Source organism: Theobroma cacao, chromosome 10, assembly GCF_000208745.1.
Source record: "Theobroma cacao cultivar B97-61/B2 chromosome 10, Criollo_cocoa_genome_V2, whole genome shotgun sequence".
In the NCBI taxonomy this organism is placed as follows: Eukaryota; Viridiplantae; Streptophyta; class Magnoliopsida; order Malvales; family Malvaceae; genus Theobroma; species Theobroma cacao.
Window position 1 is genome coordinate 2915344 of NC_030859.1, and position 27217 is coordinate 2942560.

Consider the following 27217-nt stretch of genomic DNA (forward strand, 5'->3'; position numbering starts at 1 on the left):
TTATATTTTGACTCTTTTGACATATTTAAAAATTCTAATTTTTTCTATCTTTTTTTTTTACACATGTACAACCAGAATATCAAAATTTTATTTCAACACATATCATCATAATATTAAAATATTTACTTACTCGTATTAACGTAATTAAATAAAATTATGCGATACAATTATCATTGTTTTCTCTCCAAAATTCTTCCTTACTTCTTTTCTCCCATTTAAATTAGTCATATACCTTTTATCCGAACTAATTTTGATAGTTAATAAAATTTTAATATTTTAATATTATTTTATTAAATAAAATATTATTTTATTCTAAAATTTTTCACTTATCTCCTTTTATTCCGAAACATCTTATTATATATCAATTCACTTTCAAATCATCTTTTAGCTTACTAATTCGTTCTTAATAAAAATATTATTATTTAATTATTATTTACGAGCATATAGAATATTTCACTCTTGAATATTCTTTTTACCTTTTTATCACTCTTTAACATATAAATTTATATTAATTAACCCTTCATCTTACCGAGATAGTTCCCTTAACTATTATACAAAAATACGGGATGTTACAAACCATTTCTAAGGCCAATTGTTTTATAAACGGAACTATTCTCCTCTTTCCTTCTCACTCTTGTTTACTTTATTTTCTCTTTCTACTCTATATCTGCTATAAATAGACTAACCATTTCAGTTATTTTCTAAAGATTATTATTCAATCTTATCGATGGATGAAAGGTTGAGTGGTGCAGCTCTATCAGGAAATATAGATGCCTTGTATGATTTAATCAAAGATGATGCGGATGTTTTACGACGCATCGATGAGATGGAGTTCGTTGATACTCCACTGCACATAGCTGCAGCTGCAGGGCACACCGAGTTTGCAATGGAGTTGATGAACTTAAAGCCATCATTCGCTAGGAAGCTCAACCAATGCGGCTTTAGCCCCATTTACCTAGCCTTGCAAGAGAAACAAGAAAAGATGGTGGATGATCTCCTATCAATTGATAAAGATCTCGTTCGCGTCAAAGGGAGGGAGGGTTACACTCCTCTTCATCATGCAGTCAGAGAAGGAAATGTTCCGCTTCTGTCTAAATTTCTGGAGAATTGCCCCAATTCTATCTTTGATTTGACTATTCGAAAAGAGACTGCTCTGCATATTGCAGCACAAAATAATAATTTAGAAGCTTTCGAAGCCATACTGTTTTGGATTCACAAGACCCACGAATACGACTACATGGAGAAAAGAAGAATCCTAAACTTACAGGACAAGGATGGAAACACTGTGCTGCACATGGCCGCATCAAATAACCAAACCCAGGTACCATTTATCTCATCCAAAGCGAAAATAGAATTTATCGGCATTGTATTATTTATCATTTGTCAATTAATTGTGGATTTTATATAAGCAGATGATGAAACTGTTAATGGAAAGCAGGATGGTTAAGGGGGATAAGGTTAATCAAAGTGGTTTTACAGCTTTGCGTGTCTTACAAGAACAAGCTCGAGTTGACAGCGCAGAGAGTGTGAACATTCTGAAACCGCCTAAAGAGTACCGGATGGATTTTGGCCAAGTGTCATATGATATTTCGAAGATGAATCTTGATACAATCAATGCGTTGCTAGTCGTATTTGCTCTGATTGTAACGATGACTTACCAAGCTCTTCTCAGCCCGCCGGGTGGAATTGAAGCTGCGGGGAAGTCAGTCATCAAGCCTAACGTGTTTATTTTGTTCTATACTTTAAATATCGCAGCTTTTGGAATTGCGTGGTTTTCAGCAGTGTTCATCATCAAGACAGTTGCCAACAAAATCGCAGGTTATGTGGTTATACTGTTCTCATTGATCTGCTTGTGCTACATTGTTGCACATTTTATCATAGCGCCAACGCTACATGTCGGTGGGGTTGCTTTTGCTGCTGCTTTCATAATTGGCAGCATCCTTGCTATAATGGTTCATGTATCCATCGCATAAGAAATTAATTTCTTACTTTATAAATATTGAATTTAATATCCTTTTTATAATTTATATAAATCAAATTGTTTTGACACTCTAAAACTAAATGGAATTGTAGAAAGAAAGCACCAACACATCCTAGTAGTGGCAAGGTTCTTTATGCATCAGCCAAAGCTCCCAATTCACTTTTGGGTAGAGTCGGTGCTTATTGCCATTCATATCATTAATAGCATACCAACCAAGGTCCTCAAAAACAAGCCACCATATCAGTTACTGCACAAAAAGCGACCAGCCTATGACTACTTTAGAGTTTTTGGATGTTTGTGCTTTGTTTTCACACTAGCACATAACAGAAAAAAATTTGACAGGAGAGCCAATAAATGTATTTTTGCAGAATATTTAAACTAAGTAAAAATGTATAGAGTCTATGATCTGGATTCACAGAAAGTCATAACATCAAGGAATGTAGTTTTCAATGAGAATGTATTCCCTTTCAACATTTCACATCATGATTCACAATATTCTGCTTTTTATCAAACACATGGTATGCATTGTACTTCCATGAATGATTTTGACTTTGACCTAACAAGCTCTCCTTTACATGAGCACATATCAACTAAATTATATGTAAATGACCTCTCATCGAATGCAGAACATGCTAGCACATCAGAAAATGATAGCCATTCATATATTCTATCACCTATACATAGTATGCACATCGATGATCCTAAAACAGAAAACAATGTTGACCTTGTTAAACCAATCCAACCACTTAGGAGAAGCTCTAGACATAGACAGACTCCTAAATACCTGGATGCATACTACACTGAACTACNGATATGTTCTCGTTGAGGATCCTCAAAGTATGCTAAAATGCATAGAGACAAGCATATGTACTTTGTCCTTTGTATCGATTGATCCCTTGAAGATGAGAGACGCTGGGAGGGAAGAAGTACTAATGAGTTCAAGCAGAAGAAAATTTATCCTAATCCTGATCAATTGATTTTTCTACTATAGTTTTATTGTTAGCTTACATTTTTTTTCTCAGCCATCATTTAATTGATGTGTTCAATAATGAACATCTGAGATAAGAAGACAGAGCCAGAGCATTAATAATACAAACTTTAAGCCCTAAGCCCTCCCATCCATTAAGCTTTTCATTGATACTCCTGTGCAAAGCTGCAGCGGCAGGGCCAGTTGATTTTGCGGTGGAGATGATGAACTGGAAGCTATCGTTTGCCTCAACGATCAATCCAGATGGTTTTACCCCATTGCACCTTGCTTTGCAAAAAGGCCAAACTCAGTTTCTATATGAGCTCCTGAAAATCAACAATGACCTGGTTCGAGTCAAGGGGAAAAATTAAAGGTGCGACACTTCTGCATTACGCAGATGAACTGGAAGACATTGATCTTTTGGCTATGTTTCTTGTAGCTTGCCCTGAATGCATCAAAGATGTGACTGTTGGAGGTAAAACTGCGGTGCATATTGCAGCAGAAAACAACAATATTGAAGCTCTTGAAGTCCTGACACGTTGGCTACGAAGGACTCACAACAAAGATGGTGGATTCTGGGAAATTGAAGTCATGAACTGGAAAGACAAGGATGGCAACACACAGTGGCGGAGTCAGGTTTTTTTGTTTAGAAGGGCGAATAGTCAAAGATAATATAAAATATAAAAATATACTAATAAATTCTAAAAATTATTAAAAGAATCAATCTTAAAAATTTAGTTAGAAGAATTAACTAGTATAATCATAAATAATTTAATAATGATCATAATCTCAATTTCTAGATAAAATTAACAACAAACAAAAATTAATAAATATAATAACAAAAATTTCAAAGAAAAGTAATTCATTAAAAAAATTAATGGTTATCAATAAACAATTCAATGAGAAGCAATTCCATAAATTTAATCACAAAAATTAAATATAATATCAATAAACAATTCAATGAGAAAGTAATATCGAATAAAAAACTTAATTGTTCACAAGAATATAAGCAAATAAAAAAAACACAAATACTTTGTAAGAAAACGATAAAACAATCTCTAAATAAATAAGTAATAACTAACATTAAGAACTTAATCAAATTCTAGCAATCAAAAAGGTGTAAAAAAGATTTTTTGTTTCTATAGTATTTAGTAAAAAGAAAAATGAACAGTAGGGAGTGATTGTGAAGTTTTAAAAAATTAAAGTTTGAGAATAATTCTATTACAATAGATTTTATTTTAATTTTATTAAAATTTATTATTAACTAATTGTTATGGAACATCTCACCAAATAAAATATTATTGTAGGGATAAAATTATAAATTTAAAAAAAATGTTAAAAATTTTTAAAATTTTTGTAAGAGTGAAATTATTAAATTTTGAAATTGTAAGAGTGAAATTTTGAAATTATTAAATTATTAAATTGTAAGAGTTAAACCAATCCAACCACTTAGGAGAAGCTCTAGACATAGACAGACACCTAAATACCTGGATGCATACTACACTGAACAACCACTTCATACAAATTCAACCACACCATGCCCTATAACCAATTACCTATCATGTCAAAAACTGTCACCAACACATAGAGCCTTCACTATGTCCATGTCATATATCCATGAACCAAGTTCTTGCCAAGAAGTTGTGAGCCATTCACATTAGAGAGATGCTATAGAAGTTTAGCTGAGGGCTTTGGAGGATAATCAAACATGGATTATAATACCATTGCCTTAAGACTCCCATACAATTGGATGCAAATGGGTATACAAAGTCAAGCTGGGAGTCAATGGAGATATAGAAAGATACAAAACTCGCCTGGTAGCTAAGGGATACAACCAAGTTGAAGGTTTTGATTATCAAGAAACCTTCGGTCCCATGGCAAAACAAACCACAATCAGAGTATTCCTTGCCTTAGCAACAGCAAACAAATGGACATTATCTCAACTTGACATAAACAATGCATTCTTGAATGGAGACTTGGAGGAGAAAATGTATATGGAACTCCTACAAGGATGATGTTGGATCAAAATTAGTTTGCAAGCTGCACAAGGATGTGTAGGAGAGGGGGGGGAGGGGGGGAACTTTTTATATTTAAATCCCTATTCCTATTCATTATTATTAGATTATAGATAACTTCTTTTCAAGAAAAAAAAAAAGGTTTCTGAAGCATGAAATTAAATTCAAATGTTGAATTGATGAAAACTTGACCAGGAGATGGCAACAAGACAATGATATGTTGAGGAGAACAAGAACATTGTAATCCTCACCTATGTTAAAGCAATGCTTAACTAATTTCTAAAGTTTTCATTTCAATCTATTTCTCTTGGTGATAAAACTCAATCTGAGGAAAGGAAAGATAGATGGGGATATAGAATCTCAGTCACGTTTTACACGCCAGTGTACAATAGACGCAAATTCTTGAGGGTCTAAACTAAGAATGAAGAAAAGCACCTTAATGCTTGACTGACAAATATCAACCATTTCCATGGCTAACGCTTTTAAATAGGGAACCATTCTCCTCTTTCTTTCTCACTCCCTGTCTACCACTTTAAACTCAAGCTAAACCCTTCCAAACTTCCCGGTTTTATACCATTATCATGACTGAAGAGAGTTTTAGCATCACAATTGGTCGTCCTTTCTCAATGCAGGAGAGGGTGAGGAATGCTGCTAAAGAAGGTGATGTTGAGGCGTTGTATGAGCTTATCCGGGAGAAGGCTGATTTTTTGAAGGACATCGATCAAATGGAGTTTGTTGATACTCCATTACACGTAGCTGCAGCTGCAGGACGCACTGGGTTTTGCATTGGAGTTGATGGACTTAAAGCCATCACTTGCTACGAAGCTGAACCACGACGGGTTGAGCCCCATGCGCCTTGCGTTGCAGAATGAGCATGCAGAGACGGTGCTCTCACTCCTGAGATTCGATAAGAATATCGTTCGTGTCAAAGGGAAGAACGGCTACACTCGTTTCCATTAATCAGCAATGAAAGGAGACCGACCGTCGGGTTTTGAATGAATTTCTCAAGGATTGCCCTCAATGTAATCATGATGTGACAAATAGAAATGAAAATGCCCTGCATCTTGCAGTGCGGAAAAACAATTTCGAAGCTTTACAAGTTCTAATGCTCTGGCTGTGGAGCTCTGATTGTAATATGAGGCAGATTAAAAGAATTCTGAACTTCAAGAACAGGGATGGCGACACTGTGTTGCACATAGCACCATCCAATAACCAACCAAAGGTATGAATTTGATCTCACCCAAGCTTTCTTTTTTTAAATTGTATTTAAGTGTTACGAATTTACGATCGTTTGTCAACATGTATGTTACTTTATTTTTCAATGCATGCAGATTGTCAGGTTATTAACTGATTATGGGATAATGAACATGAAAGCTACCAATTCGAAGAATTTAACAGCTTTGGGTATCTTACAAGGCCAAAATCAAGAAGACAGCGGAAAGTGCAAGCAAATTCTACTCTCTGCTTACCGTGCCATTTTCGTCGGAGCAATTGCTCTTATTCAACGAATTAGTCAACTTAAATATAATATTAAAACCATGTCAGGTGACAAGAACAATGCTTTGCTGGTAGTAACAGTACTTATTCTAGCAGCCACTTGCCAAGCCAGAGACAAACAGGTCAATAATATCTACCTTCATTTGAAGAGAGTTCACTTGGTATTAACTTTTTAAAAGATATTGAAAAAAACACAACGAATAGAATCTTAAAATAAATCGATTTAGTGGAACGATTTTAAATGCTACCAGATTTTTGCATTAAGAATCCAATGAATTGCAATGATTGAATCTAATTCAATAATTAAGGACCTCTTTCCGAACCACCGTGAGTGATAAAAAATTTGAAGAGCCATCTCTCGCTTTCTTGACTTCACCTAAACCTAAAGTGTTGTCGTCACGTTGATGTTTTACTCTTATGAGCCGTCCATAAGTTTTGAATATAACATAGCCACGTTTGCTAACCCGCCTTGAATATATTTAAAACCAGATTCGAGTAGAGAGAGAGAGAGAGAGAGTTGTCATCATAGTGGTCTAAATTATTGAAAATTTTATAATATATACTACCGTTTTACCACGAAAACTCCTTTATTCTGGCTTTTCTGTTCGCGGTTGACTAAAATGGATTGACTAAACGGCACCGAGGCTTTTCCTTGTAAGTTCGTCAAGGTACTCCTCTGCATCCTCTTGATAGATGTTAATTCAGGGGCGTCTTAGCTAAGAATGAAGACAAGCACCTTAAAGCGTGATTGACAAAAATCAACCATTTCCAAGCCCAATTGTTAGATAAACGGAACCATTCTCCTCTTTCCTTCTCACTCTTGTTTACTTCATTTTCTCTTTCTACTCTATATCTGCTATAAATAGACTAACCCTTTCAGTTATTTTCCAAAGATTGTTATTCAATCTTATCGATGGATGAAAGGTTGAGGCGTGCAGCTCAATCCGGAAATATAGATGCCTTGTATGATTTAATCCAAGATGACGCGGATGTTTTACGACGCATCGATGAGATGCAGTTCGTTGATACTCCACTGCACATAGCTGCAGCTGCAGGGCACACTGAGTTTGCAATGGAGTTGATGAACTTAAAGCCATCATTCGCTAGGAAGCTCAACCAATGCGGATTTAGCCCTCTTCACCTAGCCTTGCAAAATAAACAAGAAAAGATGGAGGATTATCTGGACCATATGAGGATTCAAAATGGACAAGACAACTCAGCTTGATATTCAAAACTCCTTGCTTACGTGCACATGTTTACATGCTGATACGGTTGTGGTTTGGTAATAAGATTTGGCATTGCAATTGTAGCTGCATCTGATGACAATTGCAAAACCAAACATCATAAAAATAGCAATAAAAAAATCTCAATCGCGGTGAGTTTTTTCTCAATCGCAATTGCAGCTTTGTGTAGTGTGAATATAAATGTAGCTTGTTGGTATCTAAGACGAGAGCTTAGCTGCTTGTGAAAGGTTTCTACCAGAAAAATAAGTTGGGTCTCAATAATTAATGGCTTGTTTGATCATGTCTTGCACTGTACTTTGTATTAAACTTTATTGAAATCAATCGAAAGAGTGAGTTTTAGTCTTAAAAGTTTTTTGGGGTTTCTGCTATTGAGTTCTTCAAGTGATAAGAATGGTATAGATTTTGATAGAACTTTTAGATTTGGGACTGTATCAAACAAAAGTTTATTCTCAGTGGCCCTCGACTCTATTTCAATCCAAAGGATCCCAAAACGCAATGATTAATTAATTAGAAGATGAAGATGAAGATGAAAATGAAAATGAAAAGCAGACAGGGTTGAAGTCATTCGTACAGGAGCGATGATTCCTGGCTATGGCTCGCATCATCTGTCAATGCTAACCACACCTTCTTCTTGAATCCTGATCAATACAAACTTCCACTGTCCTAAGCCCAAACCAAACCATGAAGTTTATCTTTTGTTCCCCACTCCGATTCTCTATGCATTTAAAAGCTAAGGCATCGTAGAAATGTTAGCAGTGCTGTAATAAGAGGCCAAATGGTTAAGAAATCAAACCAAGAGATTGGACCAATTGATAACAATTTTCTCAATAATATTGAAATTATTTTATTTGAGAGAGGCATTTACATAATTTATTTTAGTATATGATAATTAGATCACAGAGGTGGTGGAGTCATATTTGATGTTTATGTCGTGAAGTGAATTTCAACGTTAATATAAGCTCATGATATAAGGGATTGGTGTCGGGACCAAAAGATCAATGTTAAAAGCTGAGTAAATTATGGATAAGTAATCCATAACATTAAATGTATGTTAAGATATTTTAATTGATTTTTCTTCAACTGCTTTTTTGATAACACAATCTAATCAAAGCTCGATTTTTATGACAAATGCCGTCGTGCTACAGTAATAGCTACCATATGTTGGTCTTTCAGCATTAATCCTGCAGGGACATGAGGTGGTAACTATTCATTTTTATTTTAGTAAAAAAAATATAAAATATGAAATAATCCGGAAAAAAAATTCAAACCTAAATAATAAAGGCAATCATTCCAAACCCATAATGAATCCAATTTAACTCAACCGGTCTCGGCCCATTGCATCCCTATCCCTAGGCAACTCTTCCCGGTGGTACGTGCGGTCAACCGGTAGGCATGCTTCCCCTAAAATCAAGAAGCCCAATTAAAATGGGGCCGAGTGAAATAACCTGATACACTCAAGAGCTCACCCACCAACCACTTAAAATGCTAAAGTGATTTTTGCAATAAGAATCCAATGAATCTCAATCATTGAATCTAATTCAATAATTAAGGACCTCTTTCCCCTGATATGTGATAAAAAATTTCAAGAGCCATCTCTCCCTTTCTTGACTTCACCGAATCCTAATTTGTCGTCACGTTGATTTTTAACTCTTATGAGCCGTCCATAAGTTTTGAATATTAATTACATAGCCGCAAGTGCTATCCACCTTGAATATATTTAAAACCAGATTCAAGTAGAAAGACAGAGTTGTCATCATAGTGATCTAAATTATCGAAAATTTTATAATATATACTACTGTTTTACCACGAAACTCCTTTATTCGGCCTTTTCTGTTTTTTAATCTTTCCCGGTTGACTAAACAGCACCGAGGCTTTTCCTTGTAAGTTCGTCAAGGTACTCCTCTGCATCCTCATGATAGATGTTAATTCAGGAGGGTCTTAACTAAGAATGAAGACAAGCACCTTAAAGCGTGATTGACAAAAATCAACCATTTCCAAGCCCAATTGTTGCATAAACGGAACCATTTCCAAGCCCAATTTTTACATTTTAAAATATAGTCAGTAGAGAATTTTCGTCAAAACCGAGTATCGTTTACATTTTTGCTAGGAAGTTTCTTTAACAGAATACTCCTTGAGCCGTGAGCACTCCTTGTATATTATTATTCAACCCCAATTGCTATATAAACGGAACCATTCTCCTCTTTCCTTCTCACTCTTGTTTACTTCATTTTCTCTTTCTACTCTTATCTGCCACAAATCGACTAACCCTTCCAGTTATTTTCCAAAGATTATTATTCAATCTTATCGATGGATGAAAGGTTGAGGCATGCAGCTCAATCAGGAAATATAGATGCCTTGTATGATTTAATCGAAGATGACGCGGATGTTTTACGCCGCATCGATGAGATGGAGTTCGTTGATACTCCACTGCACATAGCTGCAGCTCAAGGGCACACTGAGTTTGCAATGGAGTTGATGAACTTAAAGCCATCATTCGCCAGGAAGCTCAACCAACGCGGCTTGAGCCCCATTCACCTAGCCTTGCAAAAGAAACAAGAAAAGATGGTGGATGATCTCCTATCAATTGATAAAGATCTTGTTCGTGTCAAAGGGAGGGAGGGTTACACTCCTCTTCATCATGCAGTCAGGGAAGGAAATGTTCCTCTTCTGTCTAAATTTCTGGAGCATTGCCCCAATTGTATCTTAGATTTGACTATTCGAAAAGAGACAGCTCTGCATATTGCAGCACAAAATAATCATTTAGAAGCTTTCAAAGCCATACTGAGACGGCTTCCCACTGTATACGAAGCAGCAATCCTAAACTTAGAGGACAAGGATGGAAACACTGTGTTGCACATAGCCGCATCAAATAACCAACACCAGGTACAATCTATCTCATCCTAAGAGAAAATAGAATTAATCTGGCGTTGTATTATATTGTTGAAATTTTAAGCTTTAGAGATTTACAGAGAGAACAAAGAACCAGTGGAGAGAGTGAATAAAACTTAGCATGCTCATTCCGCTTTCAAAATCCCTTTTTAATAGACAAACCCGATTTGTTCCTTTTAGTTTATGGTCTGTTTGTTTTTGCTTTGATGCTGTCACAACACAGAGGATAGAGGCATCCTTTCATCTTTGATCATTTTTTCTATCTCAATTTACTCTACTTATTTTCTGTTTCATGACGTGGGGACTTTTTTGACAAGAGTTATCTTGTTTTAGTCAGTTTAACAGACCGCATCATTGCTCTCCTTGAATAGCAGTTACTATCTTTTGTAATTATTTTTACTATCAATGAAATCTTTGATTGGCTGAGAAAAAAAAAATAGATAAACCCGATTAGAGGAAGGGGAAAAACAATTAAAACAAAACAGCCAATTGTCACAGGAGACATGGCATTGCTTTGCTTCCCACTACTCGGCTGGTACCTTACCTCGTACTACCAGCCGATTACCAACCAACGCGTGGTGCCTATGGTAGAGACACGTGAGGTAGAGCACGTGATGTCTTCTTCTCCAAAGTTTAAACCAATTGACGCGAACCCCCGTTAACTTGCACAGATAGAACATATATATTATTTGTCAATTAATGGTGGGTTCTGTAAATGCAGATGATCAAACTGTTAATAAAAAGCCAGAAGATTGATTGGAATAAGGTTAATCAGAGTGGTTTTACAGCTTTGCATGTCTTGGAAGCACAAGCTGGAGATGACAGGAGAGAGAATGTGAACATGCTGAAACGTGCCAAAGTTCCACCCTCAATTTTTTTAGCGAAGATGGTTCTTCAAAGTCGGCGTTTTACCGAAATAATAACTGATATTCTGGAAATGAAAACTGATACGATCAATACGTTGCTAGTCGTATTGGCACTGATTCTATCGATGACTTACCAAGCTGTTCTCAGCCCACCGGCTGGTGCTCGAGATGCGGGGAAATCATTCATCAAGCATTTGGTGTTTTTTTCGTTCTATGCTTTTAATTCCGCAGCTTTCAGCCTTGCGTGGCTCTTAACACTTATGCTTGTCACTGTCGTTGCCAAGAGTATCATAATTCTTCTGTTGCTACTATACCTGATGATGGCTTGTTGCTACGCTGTTGCATATTATACCATATCTCCAAACCTGTATGTCAGTTTCGGTGCTGATGCTGTTGCTGTTGGTGCCATCATTGCTGTCTTATTTTATTGTTACTTTTATTTCCGTCCCAAAAATTTATAAAATGGATATGTTTGCTCTTANAGATACTTTAGATGGGATCTGTTTACTCACTGGGATTATAAAATCTCACCCTTCTTCCTATACATTTTTCAGTCTCAGACAATTTGTGGATAGTCGAGTAGGACGAGAACTAAGCTCAGAACTGCATATAGAAAGTAAGAGTTCACAGTCATACATCCTCTTGGTCAATTGGAGCCCACGTGTCATTGCAGATCAAAACTTATATTTTGGTTATCTGTATTTCTATTCATACAAATTTTACTTTACTTTCATGTGCGAAAAATTATTTACGAATATTTCTATTGAAATTTATTTTATGAGAAAATAGAATATTTTTATTTATTATTTTTGAATTGTACTAGTTGGTCAACAATTTACTTTCAAATGAACGTTTAGATACTTAATTTGTTTTTAAATCATAAAATATATATTTTCTGCTTACCTACTACATTTTTAGCAAGTTTTGAGATTTTGACGAAAAATTACGAAAATACCTTTGGAGCCGAAAAATAATATTTTATTGTTCTTATTTGAAAATGACTCATGATTTTTTTGAAATGCAAGATTTATAACTGTTGCTCACCGGGGAGATGCGGAAGTTGATGCTAAGCCTTGCGGGGTTTCAATCAGCATTCGGGGTGAAGAATGTCTGTTGAGGCATCGCGGCGGTTGTCACGAGCCCGATTGGGAGTTCCGGGTCGTGACAGTCAATAATATCTACCTTCATTTGAAGAGAGTTCACTTGGTATTAACTTTTTAAAATATATTGAAAAAAGCACAACGAATAGAATCTTAAAATAAATCGATTTAGTGGAACGATTTTAAATGCTACCAGATTTTTGCATTAAGAATCCAATGGATTGCAATGATTGAATCTAATTCAATAATTAAGGACCTCTTTCCGAACCACCGTGAGTGATAAAAAATTTGAAGAGCCATCTCTCGCTTTCTTGACTTCACCTAAACCTAAAGTGTTGTCGTCACGTTGATGTTTTACTCTTATGAGCCGTCCATAAGTTTTGAATATAACATAGCCACGTTTGCTAACCCGCCTTGAATATATTTAAAACCAGATTCGAGTAGAGAGAGAGAGAGAGAGTTGTCATCATAGTGGTCTAAATTATTGAAAATTTTATAATATATACTACCGTTTTACCACGAAAACTCCTTTATTCTGGCTTTTCTGTTCGCGGTTGACTAAAATGGATTGACTAAACGGCACCGAGGCTTTTCCTTGTAAGTTCGTCAAGGTACTCCTCTGCATCCTCTTGATAGATGTTAATTCAGGGGCGTCTTAGCTAAGAATGAAGACAAGCACCTTAAAGCGTGATTGACAAAAATCAACCATTTCCAAGCCCAATTGTTAGATAAACGGAACCATTCTCCTCTTTCCTTCTCACTCTTGTTTACTTCATTTTCTCTTTCTACTCTATATCTGCTATAAATAGACTAACCCTTTCAGTTATTTTCCAAAGATTATTATTCAATCTTATCGATGGATGAAAGGTTAAGGAGTGCAGCTCAATCCGGAAATATTGATGCCTTGTATGATTTAATCGAAGATGACGCGGATGTGTTACGACGCATCGATGAGATGGAGTTTGTTGATACTCCACTGCACATAGCTGCAGCTGCAGGACACACTGATTTTGCAATGGAGGTGATGAACTTAAAGCCATCATTCGCTAGGAACCTCAACCAAGGCGGCTTTAGCCCCCTTCACCTAGCCTCGCGATATCCAGAAACAGTGATGGTGGTGGATGATCTCCTATCAATTGATAAAGATCTTGTTCGTGTCAAAGGGAGAGAGGGTTACACTCCTCTTCATTATGCAGCCAGAGAAGAAGATGCTCCTCTTCTGCTTAAATTTCTGGAGCATTGTCCCAATTGTATCTTAGATTTGACCATTCGAAAACAGACTGCTCTGCATGTTGCAGCACAATATAATAAGTTAGAAGCTTTCAAAGCCATACTGTTCTGGATTCAAGGGAGTGACAAATACCTCGACTCTGAGAAAAGAAGAATTCTAAACTTACAGGACAAGGATGGAAACACTGTGTTGCACATAGCGGCGTCAGAAAACCAACTCGAGGTACCATTTATCTCATCCTAAGAGAAAATAGAATTAATTTGGCATTGTATATTACATTATTCGTTAATGAATTGTGGATTTTATATAAGCAGATGGTCAGACTGTTAACAGAAATCAAGAAGGTTGATAGGAAAAAGGTTAATCGGAGTGGTTTTACAGCTTTGGGTGTCTTAGAAGCACAAGCTCGAGTTGACAGAGAGATTGTCAACATTCTGATACGTGCTAAAGATCGACCCTCAATGATCCGTAGGGTGTCATACTTTACCAAATTCCAACGTGATATTGAGGAGATGAAACCTGATACGAACAATGCGTTGCTAGTCGTATTTGCACTGATAACAGCGATGAGTTACCAAGCTTTTCTCAGCCCACCGGGTTGTGTTTTTCAGGCCGATGCTGATTCCAATAGCACTGAACGTGCAGGGAAATCAGTCGTCAAACCTTATGCGTTTTTAATGTTCTATTCTTTAAATTGTGCAGTTTTTGCGCTTGCGTGGGACATAACAGTTGCCCTCCTCAGAGTAGCTGGCAAGAACATCCAGCGTATTGCGCACACACTATGCTTGGTGACTTGTTTTTGCTCCGGTGCTGCACTGGCTATCATAGGCCCAACGCGGGCCACTTTTATTACTTGGGCTGCTGCTTGGATCATTGAAGTGTTTTTTATTAAGTTATTTTGAAAGGCAAAGGGATTATTACTAAGGAATTGGTAAATAAGAGGTTGTTTAGGCCAAAGCTAAGAAGACAGAGAAAGAAACAATAAGTCAGGAAGAAGGAAGAGAGATATTGATCCGTAAAAAGATCACTGACGAAAATTGCCCTAGTGCGTAGAATCCTTGTTTTGGCCAATCCATTGACAATGGTGTTACTCTCCCTGAGAATATGCTTGAAGGACAATCTAACAGTTCTTCACTTAAGACTCTCAGTTCGATTGTAAGATATGTTTCAACATGTTAGAGATAAAGAATGTATTGGCTTAGCTTGCACTTATGTTATCTTTTACTTTAATATGTACTTTGCTTCGTTGTAATGGTTTTGAGGTAAAATATATCAGCTGACATGAGGTGTCTGTGTGCATGTTAAATGTTTTAACACCTGTCCTTAGTATAAACAAGTGTTAGCTTACTGATGCTTGTATATACTGTAAGTTTGCTTACTAATGAAATAACTTTCTCTTTATCCGCTGCCCTGTTTTCTTTCTTTTACAGTCCCCAGCATTGTTTTAATCGTTTGTCCTACTTTCATATCACAACATTCATCAAGAAAGAGTGAAGTGATAATTTGCACTGGCTATCATAGCTTAGGGTGATAATTTGCAGCTCAGGGTGCTTTATGCTGCTGCTTCTTCCATAGTTGTTGTCATATATTATTGTATTTGTTTATTTCGTTTCAAAAAAAATACAATGAAGACGTGTAGAATTAATAACAAATAGTCTCTTAACTTTATAACAAGGCTTAGATAGAGACAGATTAATGTAGCTTATTGATTGAGAATATAATTACCTTTGGAACAAATAGTTGGAGAGCAAGGTATGTATCTTATGCTGGCAGGTTACAGTTATTCAATCAATTTTGTTCAGATTGAAAATTTGAGTCATGGAATACGTACCATTAGACACCGTTAGGTGAAAGTATATAGGAATACAATGTATTTTCCTTCCAAGTATACACCCTAAGCATGCCCTTATTGCTTGGATCCACTTAGTTTAACAAGTTGAACCAAATATAGAAAAAGAATAAGAATCGGCATCAATGAATCGATTCATTCTCTTTAATACATTCTAATTTTTTTCTCGATAATAGATTCTAATCAAGTAGTAAGCTTTTAACAATTTGAGGTCCATCTAATTTTTTTTGTTTAAAAAAAAAACAAGTTGAGATCCTTGACATCCAAATGAAAATTTTAATATTAGTATAGATAGAGGGATATTTTAAAATGCCAATTAAATTAAACATAAGCCTAGGAAAGATTTTGATAGAGATTATCCACAACTTGTTATCATATTGGTCAAGCAGTTGGGTTTTTTGATAGACAAAAATTTTATGATAGTCCTCCATAAATAAGAAATTCCTAACGAAATCTTCTTTGGTCTTCAACTACTTCCAAATTCCTGTTTTAAAGTTCGATTAATCCCACAAGACCTGAAGTGGATCAGATAAAGAAAAGAGAAAGAGATCAATTGATACCGTTTCTGGAAATAAAGAAGGAAGAAAGGAATAAAGAACGAAAGCAAAAAAAGATGGAAGGAGAGCTCAGAGATTCTATCGCTCCCACGTTTCACAGTCTAGTGTACAATAGATGGGGAAATAGAATCTCAGTCACGTTTTACACTCAAAGTGTACGATAGATGCAAATTCAGGAGGGTCTTAACTAAGAATGAAGACAAGCACCTTAAAGCATGACTGACAAAAAGCAACCATTTCCAAGGCCAATTGTTATATAAACGGAACCATTCTCCTCTTTCCTTCTCACTCTTGTTTACTTCATTTTCTCTTTCTACTCTTTATCTGCTATAAATAGACTAGCCCTTTCAGTTATTTTCCAAAGATTATTATTCAATCTTATCGATGGATGAAAGGTTGAGGAGTGCAGCTCTATCAGGAAATATAGATGCCTTGTATTATTTAATTCGAGATGACGCAGATGTTTTACAACGCATCGATGAGATGGCGTTTGTTGATACTCCACTGCACATAGCTGCAGCTGCAGGGCACACTGATTTTGCAATGGAGTTAATGAACTTAAAGCCATCATTCGCTAGGAAGGTCAACCAATGCGGATTTAGCCCTCTTCACCTAGCCTTGCCAAATAAACAAGAAAAGATGGTGGCTCATCTCCTGTTAATTGATAAAGATCTTGTTCGTGTCAAAGGGAGGGAGGGTCACACTCCTCTTCATCATGCAGCCAAGGAAGGAAATGTTCCTCTTCTGTCTCAATTTCTGGACCAATGCCCCAATTCTATCTTAGATTTGACTATTCGAAAAGATACTGCTGTGCATATTGCAGCACAAAATAATCATTTAGAAGCTTTCAAAGCCATACTGCGACGGCTTCCCACTGTATACGAAGTAAGAATCCTAAACTTAGAGGACAAGGATGGAAACACTGTGTTGCACATAGCCGCATCAAATAACCAACGCCAGGTACCATCTATCTCATCCTAAGAGAAAATAGAATTAATTTGGCATTGTATTATATTGTTGAAATTTTAAGCTTTAGAGATTTTCAGAGAGAACAAAGAACCAGTGGAGAGAGTGAGTAAAACTTAGCATGTTCATTCTGCTTTCAAAATCCCTTTTTAATAGAGAAACCCGATTAGAGGAAGGGGAAAAACAATTAAAACAAAACAGCCAATTGTCACAGGAGACATGGCATTGCTATGCTTCCCACTACTCGGCTCGTACCTTACCTTGTACTGCCAGCCGATTACCACCCAATGCGTGGTGCCTATGGTAGAGACATGTGAGGTAGAGCACGTGATGTCTTCTTCTCCAAAGTTTAAACCAATTGACGCGAGCCTCCGTTAACTTGCACAGATAGAACATATATATTATTTGTCAATTAATGGTGGGTTTTGCATATGCAGATGATCAAACTGTTAATAAAAAGCCAGAAGGTTGATTGGAATAAGGTTAATCAGAGTGGTTTTACAGCTTTGCCTGTCTTGGAAGCACCAGCTGGAGATGACAGCAGAGAGAGTGTGAGCATGCTGAAACATGCCAAAGTTCCACCCTTAATTTTTTTAGGGAAGATGCTTCTTCAAAGTCGGTGTTTTACTGAAATAATAACTGATATTCTGGAAATGAAAACTGATACGATCAATACGTTGCTAGTCGTATTGGCACTGATTCTATCGATGACTTACCAAGCTGTCCTCAGCCCACCGGCTGGTGCTTGAGATGCGGGGAAATCATTCATCAAGGCATTTGGTGTTTGTTTCGTTCTATGCTTTTAATTCCGCAGCTTTCAACCTTGCGTGGCTCTTAACACTTATGCTCGTCACATTCGTTGCCAAGAGTATCATAATTCTTCTGTTGCCAGTATACTTGTTGATGGCTTGTTGCTGCGCTGTTGCATATTATACCATATCTCCAAACATGTATGTCAGTTTCGGTGCTGATACTGTTGGTGCCATCATTGTTGTCTTATTTTATTATTACTTTTATTTCCGTCCCAAAATTTATAAAATGGATATGTTCACTCTTAATTTTATAAGAAGGCTTACCGAGAGAAATCATAGCACATTGATTGAGGAGATTACCTCTTGAACAAATATTACAGTTGTTCAATCAAATTTGTTCAGCTTGCACATTTTAATATTCTAGTGTTGGATATGGGAAGCCGGTGTGAGGTGTTTTTTCCTTTGTTTCCACTCTGTTTATAGTTTTCTGGGCTGTTGGCATTTCCTTTCACTGCTTGTAATAATCAGACTTTGTATCAGTTTTGATACTAATAAAATCTCTTTTTGACTGAGTAATAATAAATACATGTAATGATAGCATTATATTTTAATGAGGTTTAATTTTTTTCATCTCATTTTTATTTTGATTCAAACTTGGTATAAAATTTATATATTTATAAATAATAGACACTTTCATAAGTTTTTTTTTTTATAGTTAAATATTTTAATATTATTACAAAAAGAATTGTAAGTAATATATTCTGTGAAATTGAAGTCATGAACTGGAAAGACAAGGATGGCAACACACAGTGACACAGTCAGATTTTTTTGTTTGGAAGGGCGAATAGTCAAAGACAATATAAAGTAATTTAGATAAAAAAATGCATATAAAAATATATTAATAAATTCTAAAAATTATTTAGAGAGTCAATCCTAATAATTACTTAAAAGAATTAACTATCATAATCATGAATAATTTAATAATGATCATAATCCCAATTTCTAGAGAAAATTAACAACAAATAAAAATTAACAAATATAATAACAAAAATATTAATGAAAAGCAATCTCTTAAAAAATATTAAAGACTATCAATAAACAATTCAATGAGAAATAATTTCGTAAAATTAATTATTAAAATTAAATATAATATTGAAAAATTAATCACAAAAATTGAAGTCATGAACTGGAAAGACAAGGATGGCAACACAGTATTGCACGTAGATGCATCCAACGAATAGAAATCTCCTGCCCCGTTGGTGCCCCTTCCATTTGATTGATGCTTTTGCCTCCGTGGACCTTGTACACCATCAGCTAAACAACAACACTATACAATTGAAGGTCACAAAGCCAGCATCAACTTACAAAATTCATACCATTCTCAACTTACGCAAGTATATTTGTAATTTATTAAATGAAAACATAATACTACTATATAATCGAAGTCAGGGTAGACAGCTTAATGTTATTAATTTCATGGTAACGATTCTCTCATTCCTAACAAATTAATGTTAGCAACACCGTTGATCTCATTCAAATCACACGATGAACACAAGTCATTATCATTTTCAAAGTAAACATCTGTAGCTCTCAAGAAGCTTGTGGCTGTAATGCAGTTCAGGATACGTAACCATGAAGACATTGAATTTTTGAGAGGATAAAGAATTTCCAAATAGATAAACCTTTTTTTTTTTTTTATGTGGCCATAGTTGACAAGACAGCTGTGGGCCTGTGGCTTTCTCTAAAAGAAAATGTTGCTTTCGTAAAAGTTTTAACTTGAATAGCACGTTTGGTTCGTGAAATAGACAAGAATAAGATAGAATAGTTATTACGTGGGAATAAAATAAAGTGAGAATAGAATATAATAAGTATTACGTAGTTTGGTATGATGAATGGAATAGAGTATGAATAATTATTATGATTTATTACAGTGTTTGGTTGGTAAAAATAACTTTAGAATAAGAAAAGAATAAAAATAAAAAAACAAAAATACCCTTTATTATATAATGATTATTTTATTTTTATTTTNTATGTATTCATTATTGTCCCTTTTGAGATTAATTTTCCATTCACTTTTGATCGAAGAAACTTACTTTACAAATCTTCCTTCTTGTACACAACAAGAACAAAGCTTGCTTTACAAATCGCTTTATAAATCCTCATTCGTGTACACAATCTCTTCATTCTTGTTGTTATAGAATAGCTACTAGAGTCCTCAACAAAGAGTTACACATTCAAGTACCTCAAGAATGAAGAGAATGAAAGAAAGTGTAGAGAATGAGAGAAAATGTTTTGATTTTTCTAACTTACATAACAATTCACGTTCACTCTTAATTGCGTGTAAAAAACCAATGTCTTTGTTCACTATTTATAGAGGTATTAGGGATATAAAGATACGATATCTTTTTTAAATTTTAAAAAATTAAATTTAAATATGTATAATTAAAATATAAAAATATAATATTTTAAATTTATTTAAAATATTAATTTATAAATTTAAATTTATAATTTTTAAAAATAAATAAATGACATTTTAGTCAAAAATGTATAGATTTTATTCCCATGGGTGTGGAATAGCTAATACCATGAGGGATGGTGGTATTAGCTATTCCAAGCTTTTGCCTAATTTTAAAAAATAGTCATTCCTTTTGGAATGGCTATTCCTTCTCCAAGAGCAAACCAAACAAGGGAATAAAATTTTGTAAGGAATAGAGGGGGAATGGCTTAGCCATTCCACCTACCAAACATGACCGAAGAAGTTCAGATTAAAGACGTAAGCTTCAACTTGAAACGTTGAAGAAAGACTCATATTCAGCTGGAGAAAGCACAATTTAAGTGTCATATTATTTTCTTATGACATAACTTTATATATTGTAAGAGTAGAAAAACCCACCAATTTATGTATTAATTGTCAGTTCAACCAAACGTAAATAGGAACATGAAAAAAATAGCTTGGTGGGTGCACGGAGGGATATAACAGCAATGGCTTGCCAAAAAAAAGAATCACTTCGGTTAGCTTGGATCCAAGGTTGAGGGAGGCAGCTCGAATAGGAAATATATGTTAATTTCTTAAGATTAAAAATTTCAATAATAACTTTGTTATAAAGTAATAATAAATAAATATTAAAAGTTTGGATATTGACCTCTTAAAAAGAAATTAAATTCATACTTTTTTTAAAAACAAAAACAATATTTAAGTACCAAAATTATAATAAAATAGTAAGTCTGTTATTATATTATCAATTTTTCATTTGAGAGAATAAGGGATTTGAATTTTAACTCTTTAAATAAGAAATGCATATACCTATCATTTACTTCTTTGTCGACTTTTCTTTTAATCTATCTACTTGATTGTTAATGTTATTAATTTCATGATAATGATCGTCTCTTTTGCGAATGCTAAATGAAGCACACTTATATATCAATCATAATTTAGTTTTTTTAAAAAAAAAATTAATTAAATTTTATTATCAAAAACCAGGAATAGGTTCCTTGGAGAACAGAAAAGTACATGATTTTAAGATGCTATGCCTTGATCAGCATATCATCTCAAAATCTTGTCATCTTATCTAAAGAAAGCCAGCTTACAAAGAACCCCATAAAAACCCCTACCATCAATGAACAAAAAACAAATCAAAAACAGCAAGTAGCCACAACAAGTATACCCCAAGCCTCCCTACGCAAAAATCATTCCTGATAGGAGAACCAGCAATCGTGCAATCTGATAAAAAACTCAAGGCCTCACATCATAGACCTTGATTCAAAAGCCAAACCACCTCAGCCCAAAAAAGTCAAAAAGCAACAGAGAGAAACGATCAAACCTGAAGCTTGAATTCTTCACGCAGCCATTCAAAGAAGAAGAATAAAAAAATGTCCAACCTTTTTACTATTCAAAGACATTTAATAAATCCTCCTTACGTCTGACCTCTTCATTCCAAAGACTGTCTGCGAATTGATTCTGTTCTCTGAAGATATGGTTGACTTCCCACCCTTTAATGTTCCTTAGCCTCCAAGGACATCCAGCTGGTCCATTAATTCATTTGACTGTATTTTTAGAATCTGACTCAATTATCAATTTGTGAGTCTGGCTCCATTTTGATGTTCCAAAGACCAAAAAAGATTCCCTAATTGCCCTGACCTCAGTCATAATTTAGTTATATTTTAAGTAAATTAATCACAAATAATTTCAAATCACAGAAAAATATGTGGTTCAACTCCCATTTAATTTGGTGGATGCGTACTTCTTCCTCAACCACAGAAAATAAGAGCTCTGCGTGCTTCTTTAATATCAACCAAAATAAACTTGAAAACCAAACTCCAGATTTACTTCATTTTCTCTTTCTACTCTATAACTGCTACAAATAGACTAAACCCTTCCAATTATTTTCCTGTGATTATTATTAAATCTTATCGATGGATGAAAGGTTGAGAAGTGCAGCTCAATCGGGAAATATAGATGCCTTGTATGCATTAATCGAAGACGACGCGGATGTTTTGCGACGCATCGATGAGATGGAGTTTGTTGATACTCCACTGCACATAGCTGCAGCTGCAGGCAACACTGATTTTGCGATGGAGATGATGAACTTAAAGCCATCATTCGCTAGGAAGCTGAACAAACGCGGGTTTAGTCCCCTTCATCTAGCCTCGCAATATGCAAAAAAAAAGATGGTGGATGATCTCCTATCAGTTGATAAAGATCTTGTTCGTGTCAAAGGGAGGGAGGGTTACACTCCTCTTCATTGTGCAGCCAGAGAAGGAGATGTTCCTCTTCTGTCTAAATTTCTGGAGGAATGCCCCAATTGTATCTTTGATTTGACTATTCGAAAAGAGACTGCTCTGCATTTTGCAGCACAAAATAATAATTTCCAAGCTTTCAAAGCCATACTGGACAGGATTCAAGAGACAGACAAATACCACGACATTGAGAAAAGAAGAATGCTAAACTTACAGGACAAGGATGGAAACACTGTGTTGCACATAGCCGCATCAAATAACCAAACCCAGGTACCATTTATCTCATCCTAAGAGAAAATAGAATTAATTTGGCATTGTAATGTATTTTATTTGTCAATTAATTGTGGATTTTATATAAGCAGATGATCAAACTGTTAATAGAAAGCAAGAAGGTTGATAGCAATATGGTTAATCAGAGTGGTTTCACAGCTTTGCATGTCTTACAAGAACAACCTGTAGTTGACAGAGAGAGTGTGAACATTCTGATACGTGCTAAACATCCAGCCTCAAGGTTCCGTAGGGCGTCAAACTTCAACAAATTGACACGTGATATTGAGGAGATGAAACTTGATACGATCAATGCGTTGCTAGTCGTATTTGCACTGATTCTAGCGATGACTTACCAAGCTCTTCTCAGCCCGCCAGGTGGTGTTTTGCAGGCTGATGCTGGTTCCGATTCTGATCATGCAGGGAAATCAGTGATCAAGCCTGTTATGTTTATTATTTTCTATGTTTCAAATAGCGTAGCTTTTATAATGGCGTGGATCTTAACAATGGCCCTCCTCAGCGTCGTTGGCAAGAGGATCGTGTTTACTGTGTTCTCACTATACTTGTTGATGTGTTTGTGCTATGGTGCTGCACTGGGTGTCCTAGAACCAATAGCATTTAGCGGTTGGGGTTCTTGGATTGCTGCTGTCATCACTAATGTCTTGTTTTTTTATGTTTGGTAACAAGAAAGTAACTGCAAGAAAATTGTTTGTGTTAATTTTTTGTTATGTTAATTTTATAGAAAAATACTGCTCACCATCATTCAATTTTTAAAATTGTTTTTATTCTTATATTTTTTTGTCATAACATTATAATAATATCAGTATTCATCTATAAATATTATATATATAAATAATAAAATATTATATTATATATATAATAAAATAATTAAAAATTGATAAATAAGAGGAACAAGAATTGAAAATTAAATATAAAGGGTGTCTTTTTCAACTGTTAGAAATATTGGATATTCCAATTGAGCCCAAATAAATATGGGGAGACTTTTCCATTGCCATTGGTGAACTCAAAGAAATATTACTTATTTCAGAATTCAAACTCGATATTAAATTAGAAGCCTCAAGTTTACATTGGAGTGTTGTCTTCATAATGGTTTGATTGTAATTGTCATTTGATGGTTTAATTAGATCATAATGGTGGGTGGTCAGTTCAACCTTTAGGCTTTTTCCTTTTCTGGAGGTGGAGATGGGGACTAATGCCTTCCATATCTTTTTCCTATTAGTTAAGCAAAATCTGTGTGAAGCAACTTCTACAAGCAAGATCATCTCGATCAAACTTCTTCTCTGAACATAATAGTATGGATTATGCGATAGTACAAGAACAATAATTAGAGCGATTTAAGATTCTCAAAGCAAAATCGTGTTCTATGTATTATCGCTTCGAATAATTCTTTTACTCAAAGCAAAGCAACCATTGAAGAGGACAAAAAAGTATGGAAACATATCCTCAGAATAAACGTTCAACTGTATATAAGAATCCATCTCAATCAACTTTGATTGGCAGCAAGCATATATACTAAATTTCTAAGACTAAAAATGAAGGATTTTTTGAGTTTAGCAATCTTTTTTTTCTGAATCTCTCTTTCTGTTGGTAATAAATTCAGTCTATTTTGTCCAAGCAAAAATCAATAAGAAAAGGAGGGAGGGAAGGGACAGATGGAATCTCTCTCACGCTTTACACTCAAGTGTACAGTAGAAGCAAATTAGGAGGGTTCTTGACTAAGAATGAAGATAAGCATCTTAAAGCGTGACTGGCACAAATCAACCATTTACAAGGCCACTTCTTATATAAACGGAACCACTCTCCTCTTTCTTCCTTACTCTTGTTTATCAATTCTAAACTCAACCTAAACACTTTCAAGCTTTTACCATCTCTTTGGCAATGACAGAGAGTGCAATCATCTCAATACGTCCTTGCACAACATCGGAAGAGAAGGTGATGGATGCTGCTCGATCGGGTGATATTGGTACGTTGTATCAACTTATTGGGGAGGACGTAAATGTCTTTAAGCGGATGAATAAGAGGCGGTTCTTTGACACTCCACTACACATAGCTTCAGCTGCGGGAAAGACTGAGTTTGCGATGGAACTGATGTACCTAAACCCGTCATTTGCTACGAAGCTGAACAAAGATGGCTTGAGCCCCCTACACCTTGCTTTGCAAGAGGGGAAAACAGATTTGGCGCTTTCTCTGCTGACAATCAATAAAAATCTGGTTAGTGTCAAAGGGAAGATGGGTTACACTCCTATCCATTACCTAGCTATGAAAGAAACAGACCGTAATCGTTTGACTAAGTTTCTCAATGCTTGCCCTGAATGTATCCATCATGTGACAAGTCGAGATGAAACTGCTCTGCATGTTGCCGCAAGTAACAACAACATAAAAGCTCTTGAAGTTCTACTACGCTGGCTTAGGAAAACCAGTAACTGTAGCATGCTCCAAAAAGAAAGAGTCCTTAACCACCCGAACAGGGATGGCGATACCGTGTTGCACGTAGCAGTCTCCAACAAACCACCGGATCCCGAGGTCCATTCTAGTTCATTTACATTTTAGGTAAAACAGAATCTCTTTACTTTCCATCTCTGCAATGTAGTTTACTTTGTTTTTTTTTCAATGCAGATGGTCAGGCTATTAACAAGTTTTAGGATCAAAATGAAAGCTACAAATTCGAGAGGTTCAACGGCCCTGGATATCTTAAAATGCTGCCGAACTCAAGAAGACAATATCAATATCAAGAAGTGTGTGGACATTTTAGGCCATGATCAGTGTCTGAATGCTTGTCGCAAAGGACTATGGTATTTTCTCGAACTGCTTAGTCAATGGGGATACGAAATTAAACATATGTCAAATGACAGGGGCAATGCTTTGCTAGTAGTAACAGTGCTGATTCTAACAGCTACTTACCAAGCCACCCTAAGCCCTCCTGGTGGTGTTTTGTCACTTGATGCTGATACCAACAACAAAAATGTTTCAGCCTTGCAAATTTACTTTGATACCAAGAACACCACCCGAGTGGAAACCAAAGCAAATTACACTGCGGGATCATCAGTACTGCAGACAATACCTTTTCTTTGGTTCTTTATTCCAAACTTGGTGGCTTTCGCTATTTCTTTCCTCCTAACCTGTTTCGTACTTCTCACTCTCGTTAGTGGTTTCTTCTCGTTTACCCTCATCCTATCCCTGTCAATGTTACTATTTTGCCTCCTGGTATCTGCAGTGATGATCATATCGCCAAATAATCAATCCAGCAACATTCTTTTATTTTGTGTCTATATTATTGTGTACGTCACCTACTGTGCCATTGCACCAGTACTGATCCCCAAAATAAGGAGAATGTTTCGTTAAGAGTGCAAGTCGAGATGGATTACGAAAGCCATAGAGCTCTGTGGCTGATGCAAAGAGTGGTGTTGTCAATGTCAAGATCATATTTTCTAGGCTAATTGCTCCGGTTAGGTGTTTGGCTTTTGTCTTTATTTTTCAAGCTGCGGGTCGGTCTTCCTTTGATCTTTGTTTGGGAGTGTTGATTGTCAATCTGCCTTTGGTTGTATTACAGTCTTTAACGACTGTTTTCTTTAATAATAATAATAATAATAATGACTTTTTTTAATAATAATCCTAATCTTTTTCCTTAAAAATATACTCATTTTAAGATTTGAGGTTTAAAAAATATTTCATTTATTATTCAATTTCTTATTTCTTCCAAATCATGATGAACTCTGCGTTTTCAATTTTATTCATGTAAAAAAAATTGATGACAAAAGTTGAGGATTACTCTAAAGAAATTCCTCACACCTCAAGAATATTTTAAAATAAAATTACTTAATTTTTAAAGAGGTTTTATCGTGGGACTAATTTTGTATTTTACGAAATGGCTTTGATTTGATTTTTTTCACTTTTGATTTCTTGATTTTTATGTCTATTATCCTAATTTTTAACATAATCTTATTTTATTTCTTCAAAATTATTTCTTGAATTATACATTTGCATGTTTTATGTTAAGAAGTAAATGATAACCTTTACATAGAAATTTTTTTTAAGCTTCCCAATACTTTTGGTAGAATTTAGTAATTTTCTTTACTTGAAAACTTTAAGAAATTTGTCATTTATAATTTTTTTTAATTTCATAATTGGTTAGATTTTCACTTACTAAAAATGCAAATGATGCAAACAAGTATACTGTTTTTGCTCAGTGAAAAACAATATTAATTATTGTGAAAAAGCGACAAGTAAAATAATTATCATAATATATCTAATTCTCAAATGATAGTAAAGTTAAAGACA

At 35.2% G+C, this 27217-nt stretch overlaps 8 protein-coding genes across 8 annotated transcripts; all 8 read left to right on the forward strand.

Moving 5' to 3' along the window:
* Positions 665–1973, forward strand: LOC18586229 (ankyrin-1). The gene is made up of 2 exons (XM_007009467.2): positions 665–1321; positions 1413–1973. The coding sequence occupies exons 1-2, from the start codon at positions 728–730 to the stop codon at positions 1971–1973; spliced, it is 1155 nt and encodes a 384-aa protein (XP_007009529.2). The 5' UTR covers positions 665–727.
* On the forward strand, positions 3288–5835 carry LOC18586230. Its single transcript, XM_018128779.1, has 2 exons — positions 3288–3584; positions 5596–5835. Exons 1-2 carry the CDS (start codon positions 3288–3290, stop codon positions 5833–5835), a joined length of 537 nt encoding a protein of 178 aa, XP_017984268.1.
* LOC108663807 (receptor-interacting serine/threonine-protein kinase 4-like) lies at positions 7290–7930 on the forward strand. Its single transcript, XM_018129368.1, has one exon. It carries the CDS (start codon positions 7374–7376, stop codon positions 7683–7685), a length of 312 nt encoding a protein of 103 aa, XP_017984857.1. The 5' UTR covers positions 7290–7373; the 3' UTR covers positions 7686–7930.
* LOC108663806 (ankyrin-1-like) lies at positions 9985–11921 on the forward strand. The gene is made up of 2 exons (XM_018129367.1): positions 9985–10587; positions 11315–11921. Exons 1-2 carry the CDS (start codon positions 10012–10014, stop codon positions 11918–11920), a joined length of 1182 nt encoding a protein of 393 aa, XP_017984856.1. The 5' UTR covers positions 9985–10011; the 3' UTR covers position 11921.
* LOC108663588 (ankyrin repeat-containing protein At2g01680-like) lies at positions 13416–14692 on the forward strand. The gene is made up of 2 exons (XM_018128780.1): positions 13416–14012; positions 14105–14692. The coding sequence occupies exons 1-2, from the start codon at positions 13416–13418 to the stop codon at positions 14690–14692; spliced, it is 1185 nt and encodes a 394-aa protein (XP_017984269.1).
* LOC18507147 (ankyrin-1) lies at positions 16581–17911 on the forward strand. Its single transcript, XM_018128781.1, has 2 exons — positions 16581–17156; positions 17600–17911. Exons 1-2 carry the CDS (start codon positions 16581–16583, stop codon positions 17909–17911), a joined length of 888 nt encoding a protein of 295 aa, XP_017984270.1.
* On the forward strand, positions 22198–23636 carry LOC18586226 (ankyrin repeat-containing protein At5g02620). Its single transcript, XM_018129369.1, has 2 exons — positions 22198–22921; positions 23014–23636. Exons 1-2 carry the CDS (start codon positions 22328–22330, stop codon positions 23599–23601), a joined length of 1182 nt encoding a protein of 393 aa, XP_017984858.1. The 5' UTR covers positions 22198–22327; the 3' UTR covers positions 23602–23636.
* LOC108663808 (alpha-latroinsectotoxin-Lt1a-like) lies at positions 24761–26512 on the forward strand. The gene is made up of 2 exons (XM_018129370.1): positions 24761–25462; positions 25556–26512. The coding sequence occupies exons 1-2, from the start codon at positions 24818–24820 to the stop codon at positions 26279–26281; spliced, it is 1371 nt and encodes a 456-aa protein (XP_017984859.1). The 5' UTR covers positions 24761–24817; the 3' UTR covers positions 26282–26512.

Bases quoted from the DNA above. Each gene is read 5' to 3' on its own strand.
- LOC18586229 (XM_007009467.2), top strand. From the start codon at position 728: ATGGATGAAAGGTTGAGTGGTGCAGCTCTATCAGGAAATATAGATGCC. The intron at 1,322-1,412 runs GTACCATTTATC...TTATATAAGCAG, and splicing joins CATCAAATAACCAAACCCAG to ATGATGAAACTGTTAATGGA.
- LOC18586230 (XM_018128779.1), top strand. From the start codon at position 3,288: ATGACCTGGTTCGAGTCAAGGGGAAAAATTAAAGGTGCGACACTTCTG. The intron at 3,585-5,595 runs GTTTTTTTGTTT...TTCTCAATGCAG, and splicing joins ACACACAGTGGCGGAGTCAG to GAGAGGGTGAGGAATGCTGC.
- LOC108663807 (XM_018129368.1), top strand. From the start codon at position 7,374: ATGGATGAAAGGTTGAGGCGTGCAGCTCAATCCGGAAATATAGATGCC.
- LOC108663806 (XM_018129367.1), top strand. From the start codon at position 10,012: ATGGATGAAAGGTTGAGGCATGCAGCTCAATCAGGAAATATAGATGCC. The intron at 10,588-11,314 runs GTACAATCTATC...CTGTAAATGCAG, and splicing joins CATCAAATAACCAACACCAG to ATGATCAAACTGTTAATAAA.
- LOC108663588 (XM_018128780.1), top strand. From the start codon at position 13,416: ATGGATGAAAGGTTAAGGAGTGCAGCTCAATCCGGAAATATTGATGCC. The intron at 14,013-14,104 runs GTACCATTTATC...TTATATAAGCAG, and splicing joins CGTCAGAAAACCAACTCGAG to ATGGTCAGACTGTTAACAGA.
- LOC18507147 (XM_018128781.1), top strand. From the start codon at position 16,581: ATGGATGAAAGGTTGAGGAGTGCAGCTCTATCAGGAAATATAGATGCC. The intron at 17,157-17,599 runs GTACCATCTATC...TTGCATATGCAG, and splicing joins CATCAAATAACCAACGCCAG to ATGATCAAACTGTTAATAAA.
- LOC18586226 (XM_018129369.1), top strand. From the start codon at position 22,328: ATGGATGAAAGGTTGAGAAGTGCAGCTCAATCGGGAAATATAGATGCC. The intron at 22,922-23,013 runs GTACCATTTATC...TTATATAAGCAG, and splicing joins CATCAAATAACCAAACCCAG to ATGATCAAACTGTTAATAGA.
- LOC108663808 (XM_018129370.1), top strand. From the start codon at position 24,818: ATGACAGAGAGTGCAATCATCTCAATACGTCCTTGCACAACATCGGAA. The intron at 25,463-25,555 runs GTCCATTCTAGT...TTTTCAATGCAG, and splicing joins ACAAACCACCGGATCCCGAG to ATGGTCAGGCTATTAACAAG.